At 44.6% G+C, this 23,148-nt stretch overlaps 4 protein-coding genes across 11 annotated transcripts in view; 2 read left to right on the top strand and 2 right to left on the bottom strand.

The window, feature by feature from the left end:
* The window catches only part of LOC126981511 (mucin-12-like), a 213,412-nt gene extending 206,977 nt beyond the window's left edge, over nt 1–6,435 (top strand). For 5 of the 6 annotated variants that reach the window (XM_050832623.1, XM_050832622.1, XM_050832624.1 and 2 more), the window contains 9 exons: nt 1,720–1,764; nt 2,093–2,297; nt 2,435–2,583; nt 2,810–3,083; nt 3,349–3,479; nt 3,714–3,844; nt 4,006–4,117; nt 4,585–4,719; nt 5,215–6,435. In XM_050832623.1, the coding sequence (XP_050688580.1) occupies nt 1,720–1,764; nt 2,093–2,297; nt 2,435–2,583; nt 2,810–3,083; nt 3,349–3,479; nt 3,714–3,844; nt 4,006–4,117; nt 4,585–4,719; nt 5,215–5,358 (1,326 nt within the window). In that variant the 3' untranslated portion in view covers nt 5,359–6,435. The remainder of the gene's footprint in view (nt 1–1,719; nt 1,765–2,092; nt 2,298–2,434; nt 2,584–2,809; nt 3,084–3,348; nt 3,480–3,713; nt 3,845–4,005; nt 4,118–4,584; nt 4,720–5,214) is intronic. The other variant, XM_050832621.1, reaches the window with a different exon arrangement.
* LOC126981514 (uncharacterized) lies at nt 5,586–21,782 on the bottom strand. The gene is made up of 10 exons (XM_050832633.1): nt 20,750–21,782; nt 19,629–19,777; nt 18,457–18,630; nt 17,135–17,462; nt 16,447–16,591; nt 14,485–14,625; nt 11,747–11,856; nt 9,677–10,923; nt 6,869–7,139; nt 5,586–6,629 (listed from the first exon to the last, which is right to left on the bottom strand). The coding sequence occupies exons 1-8, from the start codon at nt 20,997–20,999 to the stop codon at nt 10,790–10,792; spliced, it is 1,431 nt and encodes a 476-aa protein (XP_050688590.1). The 5' UTR covers nt 21,000–21,782; the 3' UTR covers nt 5,586–6,629; nt 6,869–7,139; nt 9,677–10,789.
* LOC126981512 (aminopeptidase N-like) overlaps nt 13,500–23,148 on the top strand; it is a 40,159-nt gene continuing 30,510 nt past the window's right edge. Inside the window, exon 1 of the mRNA XM_050832629.1 lies at nt 13,500–13,706. The gene's annotated coding sequence lies outside the window, so the exon portion shown is untranslated. The remainder of the gene's footprint in view (nt 13,707–23,148) is intronic.
* LOC126981513 (uncharacterized) overlaps nt 21,897–23,148 on the bottom strand; it is an 8,686-nt gene continuing 7,434 nt past the window's right edge. The window contains exon 8 of one of the 3 annotated variants that reach the window (XM_050832631.1): nt 21,897–23,136. In XM_050832631.1, coding sequence (XP_050688588.1) covers nt 22,994–23,136 — 143 coding nt within the window. In that variant the 3' untranslated portion in view covers nt 21,897–22,993. The remainder of the gene's footprint in view (nt 23,137–23,148) is intronic. The other 2 variants (XM_050832630.1, XM_050832632.1) reach the window with 2 other exon arrangements.

Raw genomic sequence — 23,148 nt, 5'->3', positions numbered from 1 at the left:
TGGAAAAAAATATCCATAATTAAGTCAGCAAACTCTAGGAAATGAAGGGCTTCACATCTCAACACACCTCTGTTTCTGTCCACTAGAATGCTTTCCTACACCAGGATACATCACCATCTGTTGTACATACTCTGCCTTGCCCAACACAAAACAATGGATTGAGAGGATTTTAGTGATACACAAACTGCTGCCTTAGTACACTTCACGGCCACAATAAGTATCAAGTGTAGTTGAAGTTAGATATCTGAACATGCAAACGACAGTAGTCACCTTGCACTTTCTTCATTGCCAATAGCATGATGTTTATAAAGAATAAGTTAAGCAATGGACTCTACTGACAAATAGGCTGCGTTTACACCAAGCGAGTCACGTCGAGTCGAGTCACGTCAAGTCATTTGAGGCAATTCATATTGACGCAACTCCGTTTACACCGACTGCGTCAACCTGAGTCAAGTCAGTACTCAGTGACCCATTTGATTTCATGGAGAATGGATGCATGTTATCGTTTTCTTTTCTTTTTTTTTCTTTTTTTTTTCCATTGGCGTTTTTCAAATCCTTTTCTTTTTCTTTTCTTTTTAGTTCTATTCTTAATGTTGTTTTTCTTCATTTGTTTTCTTTTTTGGTGTTTTTTTTCTATCATACTTAAGTTGATGTTCGTGTGTCTGGGTGAGCCGCTTTCCTCCCAGAAGGGATCAGCGAGTTTTGATTTACTTCATGTTTTTGGTGACGGGTATAATTTCTTGGCGTATGCTTGAGTAGGATTGAACGTAACGGATGCTATATGAATGGTGTACATTGTTATTTACAAATATTGAAAATATACCTATTAAGTATATGAATATATCCACTGTCCCTTGTCCTACTAACATAGCTTTGTGATAGGCCCCAATCTTAACACTTTGTGCATTATATGTACATATGTATGAATGGTTGAGTGAATGGTGTGCATGCTGTAGGATGATACGTAAAACTGAAAACTTCTTTCCATAAAGCAGCGAAGACATCACAATCCCGGTGGTTAGGGTCACTGGAATCTTATACAGCAGGGGGCTTTTGAACTAAGTTGATTAGGAGTTCCACCAGCATGCTTGAACACACCACGGCAGACTCGCAGTGACTGACGTCAAAAATAGGTCCAGCCCTATATGTGACGTGACGCGACGCATCCGGTGTAAACGGTTTCTTTCAAAAACCCATACAAATCAGTGTTAAAACTGGGCTGGCGATTCATGATGCGTCACGAATCGTCATGACGCGACGCAATGCGACTCGACGCGACCCGCTGGGTGTAAACGCAGCCATAGTGCCAATGGTATTTGATGTTTTTTGAGACTGACTTTAGGATTTATGATTCATATCTTTCTTCATATGCAGTCATCAAGGGTTATTAACATGTCAATTATGAACTGTCAATATCTATTGAGTCAAGTCCTGATTAATTATGACAAAACATATATAACCCGCATTCTTGTGCATACATAAGTTCTCATTTCATTCCTCTCCTTAACCTTGCTTGGTTGGCTCCAACATCTGTGAACATGTGCCTAAATAATAACATGCTGAATGTGCTTCAGACCCTGTACCCTCCCTGCCTGGCCCTTCCTGTTCCCTTCACCCTCCGGGCCAGCCTCTCCCTGGCCTGGTTCTGCCCTCCCTCACCCTGGGTACAACTCGTTCACTAACGGTCTTGTTCTCTCCACTCTGGTGTTGTGTCCTCAGAGCCGCGACACTAAAGCCCCCAACATGCTCGGCATTGATGACGGGGTAAGTCCACTGAGTCTGGACTGTCTTGGGCCATTCCCTGCTTCAGAAACTAGACTGAGAACAAAACTTGTGCATTGCTTAACATAACACCTGCTCCAATGAAAAAAATAACATTTGTATATAAGCTTCAGTTTTGCTACATTGTAGGTTAAGTAAATTCACATTTATGTAATTGCTTTATCCTGAATGAGTACACAAGGGCACTAAACACTCAAAGGCTTCGTCATATTATTGATGCCACGCTTTAGTTATATCAGACTCCACAACTTTCCACACTTCACCGTGAACTACCACCTGCGACCTAATGCCTGTCTTTTCCCCCTAACAGAAGGGTCACTACGTGGTGGTACGCTGCAGCACCCGGCAGGAGGCGGAGCGGTGGCGCCGAGCACTTGAGACACACACAGTGGAGGACTTTGCCAGTCAGTATGTGCAGCCTTGGCCCATCCCCACCAACCCAGCACTGCTCAGGGACACCCTCATTGTGGACATTGGTTCAGCATCTGTCAGAGCTGGCGTCTTAGCCTCACAAGGTAAAGAGATTTGATGCTTCTGCATGTACAAATACTCAAGAGAATTTGGCTTGTTCCAGTTTTGTGTACCAAGCCCAGTGCAACAAAACTACTCGGTTGCAGCATGATGTCTATAACTCCTTCTGTTTGCTCCCCAGCCACCCTGCCGCAAGTATTCATACCATCAGTGGTGGCCAGTGGACGGGAGGGCCGAGGGCAGGTGTGGGGAATGGACGCTCTCGCTCCAGACGTGCGTGCCAACAGTTCCCTCACCTTCCCCATCAGGCCAACGCACAAAATAACAAAGGTAGGATGCGCCAATGCCCTCAAAATAAAATGATTTATTGATGCATTGATTTTATTTTACTCCAGAATTCCAAAATGTTCCATCCATTAAGGAAAATTCAAGTCTAGCTTTTGGACACTTTACTTTCCATCCTACAAGTGAAGATAAGGTGTACATCTCTCCTCTTTTGTAATACATGTTAAATGTATCTTACTGTACAACTGACCCATGTTCCCTTCCTCCCCAGTATTCTGTGGACCTGAGTGCAGTCTCAAGTCTCCTGCAGAAGACGTTTGCAGACCTAAAGGTGGACCCCAAGAACTACCACCTCCAGCTGTCAGTGCCACGCGTCCTCAACACCAACACTCAGGCAGAGCTCCTGCGCGTGCTTTTTGAAAAGTTCGGCGTCAGGTCCGTCAACCTCACCCACCAGTCCATCCTGGCCCTGTACGCCTACAACGCCACGTCAGGCATTGTGGTGGACATCGGCGAGAGGATGGACATTGTGCCTGTTATCGATGGTGAGAAGATTTTTAGTCTTTAAATGGTTAATACTTGAAATAAGGATGTTACTTGGATTATGGAAGTATACTTGACCCTCAGTTTAACATACTAAATGGAGACTAACATGTTACTCAGATTCCTTCAATACATAATTTTAATGACATCCATACTTCCTAATACTACTTTGATTCTTGAGTTGTAGTTCATGATCCCGGGAATGAAGAGGATGAAGCACAAGGATCACTATAGGTTACATTTACTCACAGCTTCATACTCACACAGGCTACATCGTGGACGGAGGCGTGTCTCGGGTACCCTATGGAGGCTATCGCATCTTGGACCATCTACGTCAGTTCCTGTACATGAGGAACGTGTCTCTCATCAATGAGGTTGAAAGTTACATCATCAGACAGGCAAGTACTCGTAACCTGTGAAGTTACATAATTTTGACTAAATGCAAAAACTGAAGTGGTGAACATAATAAATAAAAGGGTCTCCTATAACATGTAAGACTATATGATACCAGGGATGGAAGAAGTATTTGAGTAATGAACAAATTATATGGTCTTTATGAATGCTGTCATAATTACTTCTCTGTAGGTTTACATATCTAAGTTGACTTCTTCTGAACACTTGGCTTTCTGCAGGTGCTGGAGAACATCTGCTACAGCGCCCACCACTACAACACTGAGAAGGCTCGCTGCACCAAGAACTCAGACAACTTTGAGAAGAGTGTGTCCCTGGCTGAGTACTTCGGCACCAAAGACTGTCCCTACGAGTAAGTGATGAAACAGACCCTATAAGTAATTGAGAGATGTAAATCTATGCACAATTCAGTACAGTTTACTACTCTCCCTACTTAATCGTACTTAACATCGCGGTAGGATTTTCATACTGTACGGTTCATGAATCACAAATGATCAAACACTTCTGCTTCAGGTCAATTACCCTGGACTTTGGCCGCTTCCAAGCCACTGAGGGTCTCTTCAACCCTGATGCCTGGGGTCTGGACCATCCCGGCCTCCACAAGCTAGTCCACAAGGCCATCATGGTAAGTACAGTGGTGCATCCCAACACCCAGGGAACTGGAACTTATTATTTCCAGTCACTGTCAAAGTATGGTACAGAGGTTGCCAATATGCAGTGAAATATGGACACCTCTGTGGTCAGCGTGCAGCTCGCCCAGCTGTTCACCCTCCTTTTCAGCTTGGTCGATAAAAGGGTACCTGGGGAAGGCAAACTGTGATAACCCAGACATCACGTTAGCCCAGAGTAATGGGTTTTTCCCACCACAGGCTCAAGGGCCAATGCAATAGAGATGAGCACCGTGGCCATGCACAGCTATAGAATATGGTCCCAACTTAACTTGCATTACCAAATAGATTAGACCTCTGCACTATCTTTGCACAGCTATTTGTCACTAGTACTCTTACCACGCCTGGCAAACTTAGTAGGTTGCTGTCATGTCCAGTTACTTGATAACAGTTTGTAGGACTCACCATACTCCTTTACACACAGGAGTGCAGCATGGACATCCGTAAAGAGATGAGCCGCAGCATTTTCCTGGCTGGAGGTGTGACGCAGCTTCCCGGTTTGAATGATCGCCTCACCACCGAGCTGGACAACCTCACCCCGCCGGCCATTAGACCCAAGGTAAGGGAAGCAAGGAAGTGTATTGAGGAGGGGGGAGATTCCTGCTCTTCAGTTTTCTGTAAAGGGTAATAAAGTTCAATGAGGCTTGAGGCAAGATACCGGGATGCAAGTGCTTTCACTCTGATTATGACACACAAGGTCAATAAGAGTTCTGCCTTTGGTACATTTTAAAAAAGGTCACTTTTCCTTTGCAACTTATTTCTTGTTTTCCTGCCTTGCCTTTCCTAGTGCAAACAAGAAAAAACTGACTTTGCCCTATTCCCCTTCTCCCAACACTCCAGTTATCAGTTATGCTATTCCCCTTCTCCCAACACTCCAGTTATGTTTGACTTTTAGTGACCTTTGGTTATTAAGGTGGTTAAATTTATCATGATTCATGTCAGTCAAGTTAGGCAAGGGGTAAAAACCCAAGCCCCCTCTGATCTCCTGGAGTGCCTCTTTATCAGCGACCTGGTAAAGATACCGAGCATAATTCCCACCCCCCTCATCCCACAGGTCCATGCCTCACCGTACCGTTACCACGCCGCCTACATTGGTGCGTGTGTCCTGGCCGAGTCCCCCGCCTTCACCCAGTCCAGGATCACACAAGAAGATTGGAACAAACATGGCAATGCAACGCTCCGCAAGTGGTCGCTCTGAGTCCTCGGCTTCCCACATCACAACTGCACCGCAGAATCCCGTGCTGTTCTTATATGCTGAAAATAGGAACAGTATGATGAACTCTATAGACATGTGCCGCTCAGTAGTATTTGCACTTGTAACCACATGTATTTTTCTATAACATTCATTAAATCAAATAAAAGCTATAGAATATATATGCCTTTTACTTGAATGGATGCTACATATAAAGCATTCGTCACTGGAACTGTCACTGCTGTGGAATGTATCAAGCAAAGACAAAAACAAGATAAGGATTCTGATAAGCAACTCCCTCTTCTCCCACATCCCTATCAGACATTACTCAATACTGTGCTCCAACAAGTGGCAACTGCTCTCACGTAGTACCAGAGGAACTTTCATGTAAACTATGCAGGTCACAGGTGTGGAGGCTGTGAGAGGTCCTGACAGATGAATGTTAGTCAAAACACTAATGATGAGAAGGCTGGGAGCTGCTGAACAGCATCTGTACAATGTTTTTGCCAGCGCATGCTGACTGCACAGCACAGTAATTATTTCATTGCCAAAAACTGCTGATCAGTCACGGCCACTGAGGCGTGCACCGAGGCGTGCCGGTCCCTCACTGTCAGGGTCTGTCAACACAAGGAATCACTGTTTCACTGACTCCCCAGAGGAGTGGCGCTCAGTGACAAGAACTTTTATTTTCCACAAAGTGGAATTAACTGTGCTATGTGACATAACTATGCACTAAATGTGTACTATGGCACATTATGATTAACAGTTTCAGTATATACATATTATGTATGAATGTTTACTTATGCATCATTACATGATCTGAGCTGCTTATAATTAGTTCCTCAGAATATATTCATTTTAATGCTTTCATTTGCACAAATTATTCTGTTGTAAACTGTACCGATGAACGCTAGCGTGTTAGTGGTCACGATTACTTCCACAGAGCACGTCACAGAACAAAGTCCCTCCATCACCGTGGTGTATAATTTGTACATATGTATCCAAAGAGGGTATATTGGTTAACTTATTTATGTATAAAGTACAGTTGGACTTATTTACTTACAATAAAAATTTGTAAATTAATATTACTTGTTTCTTTTACCCATGTTTGTGATCTATACTTTAACAAAATAACAATACCTGAATATCACAAGACATTCACGCCTCTTGGCTCCAGTGCTGCTCTCCTTCACACGCCGGGCAGGTGCAGCGCCGGCCACTGGCAGCGAAGGTGACCACTTGATTTGTTCACCCGGCAGGAGGAGTCATGCTGTCATCTAAAAATTACACTTAATTCATGACATGAACTAACTGAAAACCATTATCTAAAATGATTGCCAAGCTAAACAAAAATGCACAAAATACGAGGTTATGCATGAATAAATTAAGCCTGGGCCCCTATAGCTATGCTCCCATACATAACACCATATTTTCATATTTAAATTCTGCCACCATCACCATCTCTCGCCTTTTCGAAAGTTAAGTTCATAAAGAATAACAAATGACCTTCACACACTTATCTGAGAACCCACGAGTCAGGACACGGACACGGAGGGAAAGGGACTCCCCAGCACCCCTTGAGGACGGCTTCACTCTGGTAGAGGTTGGTGCATACGCTACATTTTCACGTGGCTGCAGTGCTCATCTCCGAACCATTGGCCCTTTGAGGCTTGAGCTTGTGCTGGATGATCCCATGCATTGCCCTGGAGCACGGGCCAATGAGATATCTGGGATTGCAACAGTTTACCTTCCCCAGGTTTCCCCAGGTAACCCATTCATCAACCGGCCTGAAAGTGAGGATGAACAGGTGAGTGAGCTGCACGATGACTACCCAGCTCGGGATTCGAACCCAGACCCATGGAGTCACAGCCAGGCAAACTTTAATTTACTAAAAAACAAAAAAAAACATCCACTCAGCTTCCCTCTACGATTCATGTTAAATGTATCTTTTTTTTTCAGTTCACTGTCAGCCAACAAAAATGTAATCTGCTGTCATTTAACTCGCATCAAATTTCCTCTACCTTTTCTCTGTTCTTCCTATGACAAATTAATCTTTTCTTGTATTATTTAATTTTATCCTCTGCAGCATTCTTGTATCCCACCTCTTCTGCTGTGTTTACCTTATTTCCTTGAATCCCACAAGCACTTCGGTTCCTTGTTCATCTCCATCTAATCACCCACTATCTCCACTCAACACTTCACTGATTTATTCATATTTATCCTGATATCCCTTTCTATGGAGACTCCCATGCACTTGTTACTTTTCTATTTTCCTCCAACCTTCTCCTTCTCCTCCTCTCCACACTACCTACTTCAGTCTCTCACTAGTTCCCCTTAACACATCACTGTCTTCCTCTTATTTCTCCTTATATTCCTTTCCATGAAGACTTCCACTCGCTATTTCCCTGTTCTCCTCCACCCAACTCTCCTCTCAACTGACCTCCTACTTCAATCTCTGCCAGAAGTCTAATTTAACAGTCAGGCTCCTGAAACATTACCCTCAACTTTTAAATCTTAACACGTTTCCTCATTCTTTCTTCTAATGCTAAATGATTTGTAAAACTTCTCTTCCCTTCCAACTTTTCTCCATGGCAAAAACAAGAATTTCCTAAAAGCAGATTTCTCTCCGAATCTATGTAAATCTTTTATTCACTCCACTCACACTCAACTTTCCCACCGCACCGTCAGTCTGTCAAGTTCCAGAGCAGAGGGGCCAAGGAAAACGTGAGTCAGCAATTAACATGAAAAGTCTGGGCAGTGATCCTCAGCCTGTAGTATGACTAAAATCTTTGGGGTACAAATACTCCAAATACCAAAGGTTTCCTGTTTAGGGTATCACCAATTATGGGTACTGGAGCAAACTTCCACTTTAATACTGTCAAGATAGTGAGGAAAAAGTAAAACTGTTATTTGAATATGCAACGTTAAATAAAATGCGCATTTTCCTCCTTTTCTGCGGTGCAGGTGATCAGCCTCCCTACCTATGAATCTGCTGGCCTGGGTTCGAATCCCAGCCTGGGCAGTTTGCATGCAGTCCACCCAGCTGTCCATCCTTCCTTTCGGGATGGTCGATAATGGGTACCTGGGAAAACCTGGGAAAGGTAAAGTGTGGTAACCCGGATGTTGCACCGGCCCCCTCAGGTTAATGGGTTCTCTCCCACAAGCTCAAAGGGCCAACGGGACGAACAGCCCCGCCACGCGCAGCTGTTCTTAAGATTTACCGAAATGTGTATCTAAGAAATATTTTCTTATTATAAATAGGCAGTTGGCTCCCCACTGATCTATTGCCCTTCCCAAGGGTTCCTGCACTAGCAGACTCCTAGCCGTGCTACAAGCACCACCACTCCCGTGCATATAACTTACGTATTGCCACACCTCTGGCCACACACTCCTCAAGCACGAGCCTCGTCATTGCTCATTTCCAGGCACGAGGTAGGAGTAATATGTTAAATTATTCATGATGAAGGGGGCAGTGTCATAGCCTTCTCAGAAGGCTATGGAAGAGTGCCTTCCCCCTTGGCAGGTGAAGAATAGAGGTACGCGCTTGTCCTTAAAAATGACCCAAACACTCGTCTGCGTGAGGGCGGCCCTGGATCAAGGAAACAACGGGGATCTGCACTTGCTAAAGCCCCCCCTCCAAACACACGCGCGTTGGTAATAAAGGTTTATGGAATAATTGTTTTCCTTTTGCACTTTCCTCCACTTGAAAACCAAACATCATTACATTATTATATAAACAACTGTTAAAAAGTCTATCATCGCCCTCCTTTGCTGGTGGCGTGGTAATTCTTAAGATTTACCTGGGGTGGGGGGGGGGGCTCCCGTGGTCCCATGGTCCCATGGTAGTCTCTCTGCCTTGCGCTTCGGCGGGGTGCTAGAGCGTGGGTTCGAGACCTATCAGGTGCCATGGGGGTGGAAAGGTGGGCTCTTTCCGACACCCTCAGCCCCGTTGTTGGGCCTCCTCCTTGAAAGAATTGGGTATCTCTATCAGCCGTCTGGGGGGTTGCGCGGCATGCACCGCTTTCCTCCATTGGGGTATATCCCAAACGAAATACCAAAAAGAAAAAAAAAAAAAAAAGATTTGCCTAAACTTAATCTTATATAAGCAGCAGCTGGTATACCCATGAAGAGTGTGGCTCAAATAAATTTTACTATTCATATTCATCCCAGCGCCGTAACTGCCGCCCCCCACACCCTCCCTTTATGGGTCCCCGAGTGTGCGGGGCCCCGAGTTCAAGAACTCAAGATCATAAGGAACTGCCTTCATTCTTCCATGTCCGTCAGCCGCTTATCAAACGCCACCCCAGCCCCGGCCGACACCCACCTCGCCTCACACATCTGCTCCTCGCGGTGTCCGCCAACCATGGCATGGATGTGTTCTCGCAGGGGCGCTGCCAGCTTCTGAGGACATTCACGGCACTGCTGATGATAGGATGACTTTCCTCCTGCACCGTCGTGGCTTGGTATTACACAAATGACCTGTCACTGTTTCTCTGCTGCCGGCCGCCGCTCGAGCCCCGGGGACGCTGGGAGGGACTGAGGGGCAGATGAGGGAGGCGGGGCAGCGGAAGAAGCGTGAAGGTAACATCGAGGCTCCGAAGCTTCGAAACAGACGAGTGTTCGCCTCTCAGCTCAACGACATAACGACCATCCTGCTGTGACTCACCCTCGCTTTTACCTTTCCTTTCAAGTGAACTCCCAATTTACAAGACTCGTGAATGCCTCTAGTTTCCTTGCACGATCAAAAGTAACTTTATTATATTTTTAGTATTTAACTTCCAAGAGCAATAAAATGAAACTGCTCTGCATCTCTTTCTATAAGCATTTATTATATTTATCACAAACTGCCATTTCGATCCTTTCTCACTAAAACAACGGAGTAGGAAGTGGCCGCACCGTACAAAGCTTCCAATCGCTAAGTGTCGTTAAACTAAACAAGAAACTTTCGAAGTAATCACAGTTTAATTGGACTGAACCGACTGAATCAACTGGATACTTGTGCGTCTATATAAATACTTCTCAATAACTTGTTTATGTCTGTCTGTGTGTGTGTGTGTGTGTGTGTGTGTGTGTGTGTGTTAGCCGATTATCAGTCCAGGGAGGATGGGCAAGGGACAGAAAAAATATTAGTACGTGGGAAGATGGGGGCGGTGGAGGGACGATCTACAAAACCTGTGGGATAAAATTTCACCCAAAACATACAAGATGATTCACGATAGATGGGCAACGAAAGGGAAATGCAGAACAGTGTGACAAGGACGGAAATAAGTAGATAAGGGTGCAGCACATCACGGGGTGACTACGTGTGGCGAAGCAATGGAAAGAGATGGGATTATAATAGAGAGAATGGGATGCGGGGAGACAGACATCAAGAGAAAATTAATAGGCGAGGTAAGGGATAAAACTTGTTAAGAAGTGGCAGGGGGGGGCAGCAGCATCACGGGCCGGCGCAGCAGTAGCGTCTAGGGGTGTCGAGGTGGGCGTTACAGAGCAGGTTGAGCAGCATCTGGATCTCCACGCTGTTGGTCTCGAAGGCGCCGTGATGAAAGTCAAAGCAGTTCCACCAGCGACCTGAAAGTGCGTGAAGAGGGAGCTCAGAAAGGGAAGAGGAGTCCATTGTTTGAAGAGAAAAGTCGGGAAGGGAAAAAAGACAAGTGGAAAAGAAACTCAGTAAGGAAGAGACCAATGATAGAAGAGTGAAATCAGGAAATAAAGAAAGAAAAGAGAAAAAGGAACTCAGGAAGGAAAACAGACAAACGACTGAATAAATAACTTGGAAGGAAAAGAAACTAACGATTGAAGAAAGAAAGCAGGAAGGAAAAAAACTCAGAACTCAGGCAGGAAAAAGGCAGGTGAAGAGCGGGCTTAGGAAAACAATAGAACTTAGAACTCGGGATGGAAAATTATGTGAAGAAAAAACTCGCAAAGGTAAAAAGGGGAGTCAGTGAAGAGAGAACTCAGGAAGGAAAAAAAGACAAACTAGCAAAGAAAGAAATCAGGAAAAAACAAACAAACAAGAAAGAGTAGTGTGATAACTTCGAACAACAAAAATAAAAAAATGGTGAAAACTCAGGAGAGAGAGATGGAAGAATGAAGGGAGGAAGGAAGGAAGGAATAAAGACGAATCAGGAAAAATAAGACCTCAGAAAAGAAAGAAAGAACTAGTGAATGCCTAGCCAGGAAAAAAAAGGAGGCAAATACCGCGTAAAATTATAGATCAATGTTATGAATAAAACTATAAAAAAAAAAAAGATACGGTATAAAGAGGATAAAGAGGAGTCTAAAACAATCTAAAAGGCATAAAACGAAAAAAAAGGGAGTTCGAGAGAGAGAGAGAGAGAGAGAGAGAGAGAGAGAGAGAGAGAGAGAGAGAGAGAGGGGGGGGGGTACTTGCCGGTGTAGAATGGATGGGTGGACAGCCCTGCCTCGCTCAGCTTCCGACACTCCCCTAAATTCGCGAGGTTAAAGGGCAGAGTAGAGTCCCACAGCCACGCCCCAGTCTTCCTGCGATAAAAGGTTACGACTACGGTGCTATAGACTATTACAGCAGATGACTAACTTATAATCTCGCCTCATAAGGTGGAGACTCATCAGGTCCTACACGCCTGCGATTGGTGTTATGTTGTCGTGAGTGATAGAGAGCAACAGGTCTAATAATGATATTGATACTGGTAATAATTATGATAAGAAGAACGAGAACAAGAACAATAGCAAGAAGTATATGAAGAAAACAAAGGACGAGAACAAGAAAAATAACAAGAAGTATATGAAGAAAACAAAGGACGAGAACAAGAAAAATAACAAGAAGTATATGAAGAAAACAAAGGACGAGAACAAGAAAAATAACAAGAAGTATATGAAGAAAACAAAGGACGAGAACAAGAAAAATAACAAGAAGTATATGAAGAAAACAAAGGACGAGAACAAGAAAAATAACAAGAAGTATATGAAGAAAACAAAGGACGAGAACAAGAAAAATAACAAGAAATATATGAAGAAAACAAAGGACGAGAACAAGAAAAATAACAAGAAGTATATGAAGAAAACAAAGGACGAGAACAAGAAAAATAACAAGAAGTATATGAAGAAAACAAAGGAAGAGAACAAGAAGAACAGGAACAAGATGAAGATGAACAAGGAAGCAGAACTAGAAGAACAAAAACAAGAAAGGAGAACAAGAATTACAAGAACAAGAAAACAAAAAGTACAAGAAAAGAAAAAAAGAAAAAAAAGAAAAATAACAAGAACAAGAACAGCAAGAATTACAAAAAGAAAACGGAGAACAAGAAGAAGAAAAATAAGAAAAGAACAAGAACATGAGCAAAAACAAAAAGAACGAGAACAAAAACGAGATGAGCAAGGAAGAAGGAAAAAACACATCCACCTTTAAGTACTTCTTCATAACGCAAACAGGATAAAAACGGGTTAAAAAATATTCCACGAACTTGACGAATCTGTTTCAAGAGATAAGATAAAAGAAAAAGAAAAAACACTAGAGATTTAAACCAGTGTGTGTGGAGAGAGAGAGAGAGAGAGAGAGAGAGAGAGAGAGAGAGAGAGAGATGAGGTTGCTGAGAGGGTTATGTAGGTATGATATTATCGATAGCCAGTTTATTATAATTTTTAGGCAACATGTGGGCTGAGTAGCGGAAAATGACGAAACACCTGCGTTGGGGAGTGGGGGAGCAGAGGGGAGGAGGAGGAGGAGGGGGTACTGGGGAGAAAGTAATACGGGAGGGGAGTGTGGGGGTAGAGAAGTGTGAGGGAAAGGAAGATGACGGGAAGGGAGGAGGAAGAGTGGAGCAATAAGGGATGAAGAGGTGGAATGGGAGAAGCGAGAAAGGAAGAATGGGAGACTAATAGAAAAAGAAGTGGAAAATGATGGAAAGGGGGGAGGAGAAGGGGTACTTGGGAGATAATATGAGAGGAGGGGAAGTGTGGGGTGGATCAGGAGGTGGAAGAGTGAAACAATAAGAGGTGAAGAAAAGGAATAGAAGCGAGAAAGGTGCTTATGGGAAATGTAAACAAACGAGAAGGTAGAAAATGAAGGAAAAGGAGTAGGGAGAGGGAGGCAAGGAAGGGAGTTGAGAGGGAGTAGCAGAGGAATGGGATAAGCTAGATAATTTATTAAGGGCCAATTAAAAAAGGAAGGGTATTACCGACTAAATGCCTCACCCAGACACTTGACTTTGATAATCTAAATGCTGTCCACACACCAACTCAGCCGATCACACCTGCTGGCCCGCTGCTGGAGTTAGTCTGGAGCGGTGACGCGGCGCGGAGTGTGTTAACGAGTGTGTTTGTTGAGGCGTGTGTTTGGGGCAAGAGGAGAGAGAAGAGCAGTGATTTCGAAGGTAAGACGAGGCAACACACACACACGCACACACACACACACACAAAAAAAAAAAAAAGTATACAAAAAAAAATATATACAAAAAACACACACAAATACATAAATACAAAAAACAAACAAACACACATACATACCTATCAAGTCTTACGCTTTTTGCGTAAGTCTTACGTAATTTCGGTGATTTTCAAGTCTTGCGGCGTAAGTTGAAAATCTTTCGTTTTTTCTCAGCTTGCGACGTTTTTTTTTTTTTTAATGTTTGTTTCAAATAATTTGAAATATATCGTACGCGCCATATTTAAATTCATGTGAGCGTGCTGAGTAACGGTTACTCTTACGGTTAGTGTGTGGGTGGGTGGGTGGGTGGGTGGGGGGGGGGGGGAGGTACCTCGTGCAACCCCGTTTTTTATACACAAACTTATGGTCTCTAACGCAAAATCTTATGGCAAGACACCACAGTAACTTGACAGGTATGCACATAGGCAAAGCACATAAACACAAACACAAAAACAAAAGCACACACACACACACACACACACACACACACACACACCTCTTATCATGTAATTGACTGCTCTTTCGGCCACCTCTTCGGATTCTTTACAGGAGCAGCGAGTAGCGGGCTTTTTTTATTGTTTCCTTTTTTTGTGCCCTTGTGCTGTCTCCTTTGCTGTAAACACACACACACACACACACACACACACACACACACACACACACACACACACACACACACACACACACACACACACACACACACACACACACACACACACACACACCTCATGGTCCTCCACAGCCAGGCGTCCACCAGGGGGATGGCGTCACCGAACTGATTCAGGTACAGAAACATTTTCCACAATCCTTTCCTCTCGTTGTTGTCCCTCGACGATTCGCTGTAGCCATCGTTGAACCATCGGTACCTAGGCAGTAATAGTAGAAAATAAAAAAAACTTGCTGGCTGTCGTGTGTGTGAAGAAAAGCCTAATCTTACCTAGCTAAGCAAAATAGTTACTTTCTCTATGTATCCAGGAAATTAATCTATCCTTCCTCAGTGATGAATTGTTATCTAACTAAGTGAACTCTTTTTTATGTTGATTTATATGCTTTAAGTTGCAACCTATCGTGAATTTGGAGACATCCTAAGCTTCATACTTTTCTCATTATACTTATTATCATCGTTATCATTCTTATCCATTTCTCGTTCTCCTTGCCCTCACGACCCCCTCTTAGTCCTGACGGTACTCAAGTCGGTGTTCTCAGACGATTGCGACTCTCACATCAGTTACTTCTAAAGGCCAAAAATGAAGTTAACCCGTCCGCTGCGATTGACACGGATTTGGCCTTCACTGGTAGCCTGGTAACATTATAGTCCCAGGTTTTTCTCTGCCTCTGTGGTGGATAGTGCAGAGTGTTTCCCATGTGGTATTGGTATGCTGTATTTCCCCTCCCAAGGTGCATGACTATACATTTTTCTTCATTGCATTGTAGCAGACACTTTTTGCTCCATTCCTGTAGCTTGGTGATGTTCTCTTTTAGGAAATCCGCAGTCAAGGAATTAAATGCGTTCTCATGAGTATTTTTTCACGTTCATAGCAAAGAAAACCTCGCTAAACTAACATCAGGGTCAGAAAATTACCGATAGAGACGCCCACAACCCCTACGAAAGCCTTGTCAAATGTGTGTGCTTGGACGCCGAAAGTATTAGTAATGACATGGAGGGAGGCATTCTTCACTCCATTATGCCACACCAACGTCACTTTTAAAACATAGGAATCTGGAGGAGGAGGAGGAAGAAGAGGAGGAGGAGCTGGAGGAGGAGGAGGAAGAAGAGGAGGAGGAGCTGGAGGAGGAGGAGGTCGGCCAATAATCTCAAACACTGGCGGGCGATGTTTGTGGTCTATGACTTCGTTAGTGAACACCTCGAGGCTCACCTGAAAAAAAATAACACCATGGTCAGAAAATTATCCATGGAGGCGCCCACAACCCCTACGAAAGTCTTGTCAAATGTGTGCTTGGGTGCCGAATGGACAAGTAATACTGCCCGAAGACCTGCGTGCCTTGCTCTATATATCTGTCACTACATCGCTCCAGAGTATCAGGACATCAGGACACCTCTCTCCCTGAAACTGACCTCTCTTTCCGCCACTCTTCTCAACTCTTTTTTATAGGAGCAGTGACTTGAGGGTTGTTGTTTTTCGTTGTTTTATTTTTTTCTGCCATTGAGTTGTTTACTGTAAAAAAAATCATTTAGTGTATAACTGCAGCAGCCGTATACAGGAGGAAGAAGACATCGCTGAAGAGTACTCGTTTGGAAATAAATGTAGCGAAGATCCAAAAAAAATAACAATACAGAAACTTTGGACGAGAAGCGAAAAAAGAGGAGAGAAAAGAAGGAAAGCAAGAGACAAGAGGAGCAGATGGTTGGTTAAGGGGATATTACACTGGGCAAATTTTCCGTGGATCTTCAGTCAAACCACGATTTCCGCTGGCGTGGTTCTCCTATTTCCGTGGTCTTCTGACGCGTCCACGATCTTCCAAAGCTACGGTAGATTTCACCGAAGGACGACGGTATTACTCACCATCATCATCAGCAGCAATAACAAGAAACAAATGAGAACCACGCAGCGGAAATCGTGGTTTGACTGAAGATCCGCGGAAAATTTGCCCAGTGTAATAGACCCTTTAAACGTCCTTCTTCTAGACCCGTACCCTGAAGACCCGCCACCCCAGCCTCACCTCACCTACTCTGCAGCCAAAAGAGCAGCGTGGTCCTCTCCGCCAGCAGCGTGAGGGCATCCTGCAGGAGCCTCGCCGCCTCCTCGAGCTCCGTGAAGGGCTTGAGCTCGTCCCCGTGTTCGCGAGAGAGCAGCATCCAGGTCCCAAAGGCTGACGAAGGAGATAAAAGAGGAGGTAAGGGAGATAGATAGATAGATAGATAGATAGATAGATAGATAGACAGACAGAGTGAGAGAATTAAAGAATCACTGAAATATAGAGAAAAGAGAGAAAAAGAGAGAGAGAGAGAGAGAGAGAGAGAGAGAGAGAGAGAGAGAGAGAGAGAGAGAGAGAGAGAGAGAGAGAGAGAGAGAGAGAGAGAGAGAGAGAGAGAGAGAGAGAGAGAGAGAGAGAGTTACGATTGTGATTGTGAATATAAAAGCTAAGAGGAGGAGGAGAAGAAGAAAGAGGAAGAGGAAGAGGAGAAGAGGAGGAAAAAAGAATAATAACGAGAACAACAGCAAGAACAGAAAGAACAAGAACAAGAACCATAACGAGAAGAACGAGAAGAATAAGAGAAGAAGAATCACCTTAACATGGCTTGGTTCACGGCAGGAAACAAAAACGCATCACAAAAAACATCACAGTAAACATCATGAGCCAACGCAAGCCTTAAACATTCACCCTCAAGAACAAATCAAAGTCTGTTCTTACCTACGACAACCACATCAGGAACAGTGCCCTCTTCCACCCACTGCCGCAGCCTGTCCTCCACCGGCACACTGGGAGGGAGAGGGGAGGAGAAGGAGGAGGAAGAGGAGGAGGAGGAGGAGAAGGCGGTGGGGAAGGGGGAGGAGGAGGGGAGGGAGGCATTCTTCACTCCAGTATGCCACACCAACGTCACTTTTAAAACATAGGAATCTGGAGGAGGAGGAGGAAGAAGAGGAGGAGGAGGAGGAGGAGGAGGTCTGCCAATAATCTCAAACACTGGCGGGCGATGTTTGTGGTCTATGACTTCGTTAGTGAACACCTCGAGGCTCACCTGAAAAAAAATAAAAGTAAAGTGTGAAAAGACTTGCTCGTGACCTGAGAAGTAAGACCAGGTAACCCCCGCTGATTCCAGGTAACGTGACCCCCTCTCCCCCTTCCCCCGTTCCTTGCGTCACCTGCTTACCGCCCAGAAAGTAGAAATAGGTGATGAGTGATTTCTGACAACACCACCCCTTCTCTGTTCGTCCCCCAAGAAAAATAGGGTTACAATTTACTCCCGAAGACAACACATTTTTCCTTTCCCTCACCTGCTGGTCGCCCAAAGCAGAAACAGGTGATGGCGACTACTTCCTGATAACGTTACTCTTTCCCTTTACTTCTACCAAATACCCGTCGCAAAAGAAGCAAGAGCAGACGATTACAAGTTGCTGCAGAAGAGACTGGTTGATAGTGTTAGATGCTCTCACCCCTCACATTAACTATCTTCAAAGGCCAAAAATGAGATCAGCCGGGTCCTCATGACTGTTTTCTTAGGTTCATGGTACAGAAGAAGGGTCAAACTAACACTAGGGTCATAAAACCACTCCTGGAAATGCCCACAAGTCCCACGAAAGCCTTGTCAAATATGTGTGCTTGGGAGCGGAAATGTTTTACTGTGTACCAGCGACGGGCTAAATTTGTGGCTTTACCGTGTACCAGCGACGGGCCAAATTTGTGGCTTTACCGTGTACCAGCGACGGGCCAAATTTGTGGCTTTACCGTGTACCAGCGACGGGCCAAATTTGTGGCTTTACCGTGTACCAGCGACGGGCCAAATTTGTGGCTTTACCGTGTACCAGCGACGGGCCACATTTTTGCCCTGATATAAATCCCCCAAAATAGATGATGCATAAACTGATCACAAATGCGTTGATATATATTATTAAGTGGTTTGCGAGAGCGATGATTTTTTCTTACTAATTCGCTAAGAGGGGCCTTTAGGAAACATGATCCCCGCAGCTACCGGGATAAGAAAATGGCCCAATACCTTTTCCCCTTTCCCTCACCTGCTCGTCGCCCAGGTAGTAGGAGTAGGCGAGGTCCCGCGGTAGGAAGTCAAGGAATGAGTGAACCTTCTGCCTCTGGTTCGAATCCCCCACGAAGGCGATCCAGGTGGAGGCGCCCCGAGCTGCCCGCGCCGCCACGCACTCGCCCGTCTCAGCCGCCCCGAACTCCCGCACCTGAAGAGCAACACATCGAAGACCTGAAGAACATACTGACGAACGAACAGATAGATACGTAGGTAGACTAAAACATAAATGGGGAATATACCGATGAACACAGAGATAAATAAATACATAAACAGCCGCTCCGAAGACGTTGATGAATATATTGACACGGTTAGGGACATAAACACATTTTTTATATAGTAAACAGCTCAAGGGCAAAAAGAATAATGAAAATGTTCCTATGCCTCTCTGTCTCTCCGTTCAACCTCCTGTCTGTTCTTAGTGTGTCTCTCTATTGCCCTCTTTGCCATTCTGTCTATCCCCCTGTCTATTCCGTCTATCTTCTATGTTTATCCATTCTCTTAACCGTTTGCGTCCCTTTCTACCAATCCGCCTGTTTATCCTTCCGTCTATCTCCTGTCTGTCTGTTTATATAACCTTCTGTCTGCTGGTTACCTTCTCTGTCTACCTGTCTGTCTGTTTTTTCTTTCCGTCTATCTCCTGTCTGTCTGTTTATATAACCTACTGTCTGCTGGTTACCCTCTCTGTCTACCTGTCTGTCTGTTTTTTCTTTCCGTCTATCACCTGTCTGTCTGTTTATATAACCTGGCTGTCTGTTTTTCTTTCCGTCAATCACCTCTCAGTCTGTCTATCCAACCTTCTGTCTGCTTGATTTCTCCTTCTCTGTCTCTCCATTTCCTCCTGTCTGCTAGTCTGTCTCTGCCTTGTCTGTCTGTCTGTTTGCAACCTCCCGACTGCTTTATTTTCTGTTTTGTTTTTCTTATTGATTTTGTTTCTTCATCTGTCTTCATGTCTTTCCTTATCTCTGTCTGTCCGTCTGTCTGTCTCTTCACCTATCTGTCCTTCCTATTTGTTGTCATTTGTTTTGCCCTTGAGCTGCTTACTTTACCTGTTCTTCCTCTTTGTTTTCATTTGTTTTTGACCTTCTAATGCTTGCTCTGCCTCTGCCTATCTCTCCCCTCCCCCCTCAGCCCGCTCCCCAGACCCACCAGGCAGGGGATGTACGGCACGGCGCCCCCCAGTGGCTCCAGACGCGTCCCAAGAAAGATCTGGGCCGATATGTTATCCTTCGAACCCATGGCCTTCATTTCGCCCAGTAGGGGAGGCAACCGCTGCGCCAAGGCTTCGTAGGGTGCGTCTGAAGATGGGAAGATAAGTGTGAATGAAGGTTTGATAATGGTGATACGAAGGAGAAGAAAAAGGAGAATAAGAACAAGAACAATATCGAGAAGGAAGAAGAAAAAAGTAGTTATTTCTTTATTTACTCATTCTGGTTACATTAAAATATTTCTTTGTCTCACTTATTTTCATCTTCCTCCCTCTCTCTCTCTCTCTCTCTCTCTCTCTCTCTCTCTCTCTCTCTCTCTCTCTCTCTCTCTCTTGTAGTAGTAGTAGTATTCGTTGTAGTAGTAGTAGTAGTAGTAGTTGTAGTAGTAGTCGTTGTAGTAGTAGTAGTAGTAGTAGTAGTAGTAGTCGTTGTAGTAGTAGTAGTAGTAGTAGTAGTAGAAAATAAGATGAAAAAACAATAACAGCAACAGCAAGACGAAAGGAGAGGATAAAAAAAAAGAATAGTAAAAGTAATAGCGGAAGTAGTAGTGGTAGAAAAGCAAAAGGAAAACAATAACAAGATCACCAACATAAAGGGGAAAGAAAAAAAAACAGCCATTACTCAAGGCGAGCACAACAAAAGAAGGTCGGGAGGCGCCAAAAATACGGGTGTAGGCCCAAAAAAAATAAAAAAGAAGGGAAAAAAGAAGGGAAGTGAAGGCCGCGCTGCAGAGCCTGACTGACGATGAGGGGGAAGAAGAGGGCAAACAGAGGCACGCCGAGGGGAAGAGAATAAAAAAGGGGATAGTAAAGAGAAATAGATAAATGGACGATAATGGTGAGGATAATGAGTGATAATAATGACAGAAGAAACAACAAAACAACAAAAACAACAATAACAACTACTGATTTTGCTACTACTACTACTACTAATGTTACGACGTCTCCTCCTCCTCCTCCTCCTCCTCCTTTTCCTACTCCTACTTCTCCTACTACTACAACCACCACAACCATAACAACAACAACAACAACAACAATCACAGGTGCATCACAATCCTCTTACCTGAATCCCAAACGGTGTCGGGATCCTCCTTGTCAATCGTGAACATGGACTTGCAGTGAGAAGAAGCGGGGCGGGGGCGGAGGGGCGGCGGATGGGGCTTCTCAGAGGGGCTTGATGTTTCTTCGGGGTCTTGGGGCAGCTGTGAGGCGGGGCGAAGCGGGGCGAAGGAGCGAGGAAGATACACGAACACTGACAGGAGCATTGTAGCGCCCACCATCACCGCCGCCACGACATTCCTGTGCTTCCGCATGTGTAAGGCGCTAAGAGGGAGACGAGAGGAGTGAAAGGAACGATAGAAAGAACCAAAGAAGCTATAAACAAAGAGTGTAGCTTAGCAAAACACGATAAGGGGTTGAAACTAAAAAATGGATGCTAAGATTACGTGAGGAAAGCGAGGAGAGTGAAAGCGACGATAGAAAGAGTTAAGGAAGCTATAATGAAAGAGTGTAGCTTAGCAAAAGATGATAAGGGGTTGAAACTAAGAAATGAATGCTAATGTGTTGTTTCCGCGAGAACGAGGAGGAAAGGAAGATAAGGAAAGTCAAATGCGAGGCTAATATAACAGAATGAAGGTCTCCACGTGTTTAAGAAGTCTGAAACATAGCCAGTAGTGAACGAAGCTTAAGAAGAGACCAAGGAAGGCAATGAAGACTAAAGGAAGGTGAACAAAAGCCAGTAAGGAGCCGAAATAAGCGATGGAAGCGGTTATGAAAGGGAAGCAGAAATGTTTGAGAGACAAGCGGAGGGGGGAAAAGTTAGTTAGATTTGGGGAAGTGAAAATTTAATTAATGAAAAGCGAGGGAGCAAATTATCTTCCAAAGGTTGTACAAGACCCGCATATAAACAAAGTTGATGGTTGGCCACGCACACACACACGTACGCACGCACGCCCTCATACACACACACGAAGCCTGATACACACAGACACTCAAGCACACACGGGGGATTGAACACAAGCACGTACACACAGACTTACAGACACACGTACACAGACACCACCACAAGGAAAACAGTACCCCAAAATTTCTTCCCGAGGCATCCCACCTCAGCGAGACAAGGAAAGCATCTTATTTATTCCGTTTTCCTGTACGCAGTTCCTGCATAACATAACGTACACGCTGCTGGTTCTCAGGCTGGGCACGTTAGCCGCAAGGGGATACGCGATGGAGATATTCAGGATACGAAGTCCTCCATTTAAAAGTAGTAGTGAAAATTTTTTTTGTATAAAGCATATCTTGATTTATTCATAATTAACAGAGTAGACTTACTTTTTTCATATACTAGGCTAGCAATACATTAACTAAGATTAAGGTAGTAATATCATAGTCAATATTAATAATATTATCCCTGTTCATTCGGCAGTGAGGGCGGGTGCGTTCTTGTTCCATTACTCTTCAACACCTGCATGGACTGGGTGTTAGGCAAAGTTGTTGATCAAAGTTGTTGCGGAGCATCTGTTGGCGAAATCAAGGTCACGGACCTTGTGTTTGCTTATGATGCTGTACTTCTCGCGGAATCGCTGCATGAGGAGAGGAAGCCTCTGGGACTGAAGGTTTCCTAAGACAAAACAAAGATCCAGTCGTTTGGAGGCTTGCTGGGCGACACAGTTCAATCTGTTCATACATTTGGTGAGGATGTCGAGGTCACCAAAGTTTCACATACCTTGGTAGCGTGGTGCATAACATTGGAGGATCTACCTAAAGGAAGTCATTCGACAGACTGGCCTGGCCCACAGTGTTATAGGCTCGCTCAGTACGAGTATTATATGTAACAAGAGTGTCGTTATCTGTGCAGACGTGCAAAGATCCGAATCTTCAAGTCGCTTGTGCTCCCCGTTTTTCTGTGTGGCTGTGAAACACGGGTATTGAACAGTGACTTGAAGAAGCGTGTTGATGCCTTTGGTACAAAGTGCCTTTGCAAGATCATGGATATCGCTGGAATGACTTGGTGTCAAACCAGCGACTACTCCGTGAAACTGAATCGAGGCCTGTTACCAGCCTAGTCAGTGAACACCAACTCCGGCTATATGGACACGTGGCGCACCTCCCGGGCGTACGAGACAACCCTAAATGGAGGAGACCAAGGGAACGCCCACGGAACTAATGACTGGGGCAAGTATTGTTAACGGTGAGATAAGTTATACCGTCAGCACAACTGTCGCGAGGGTTTAAATCAGCACTCAGCACTACTATCATTGGCATCAGATGAAGTTAGCATCATTTAGTGAACCAGCACTCGGCACTGCTACCGGTCGGGAGATTGGGCGCAGCAGTAGTGTCGTGGGGAGGCGAGGTGGGCGTTGCAAACCAGGTTGAGCAGCATCTGGATCTCGACGCTGTTGGTCTCGTAGGCGGCGTGATGGATGTCATAACAGTTCCACCAGCGACCTGGGGGAGCGT

Source organism: Eriocheir sinensis, chromosome 48 (genome assembly GCF_024679095.1).
Source record: "Eriocheir sinensis breed Jianghai 21 chromosome 48, ASM2467909v1, whole genome shotgun sequence".
In the NCBI taxonomy this organism is placed as follows: Eukaryota; Metazoa; Arthropoda; class Malacostraca; order Decapoda; family Varunidae; genus Eriocheir; species Eriocheir sinensis.
This window is presented reverse-complemented; position numbering and strand designations above follow the sequence as displayed.

Excerpts from the sequence above, each read along its gene's own strand:
- LOC126981514 (XM_050832633.1), bottom strand. The coding sequence starts at position 20,999 with ATGCGGAAGCACAGGAATGTCGTGGCGGCGGTGATGGTGGGCGCTACA. Across the intron at positions 19,778-20,749 it reads CGACACCGTTTGGGATTCAG|ACGCACCCTACGAAGCCTTG; the intron begins GTAAGAGGATTG and ends TCCCATCTTCAG. Across the intron at positions 14,626-16,446 it reads CTCTTTTGGCTGCAGAGTAG|GTACCGATGGTTCAACGATG; the intron begins GTGAGGTGAGGC and ends ATTACTGCCTAG.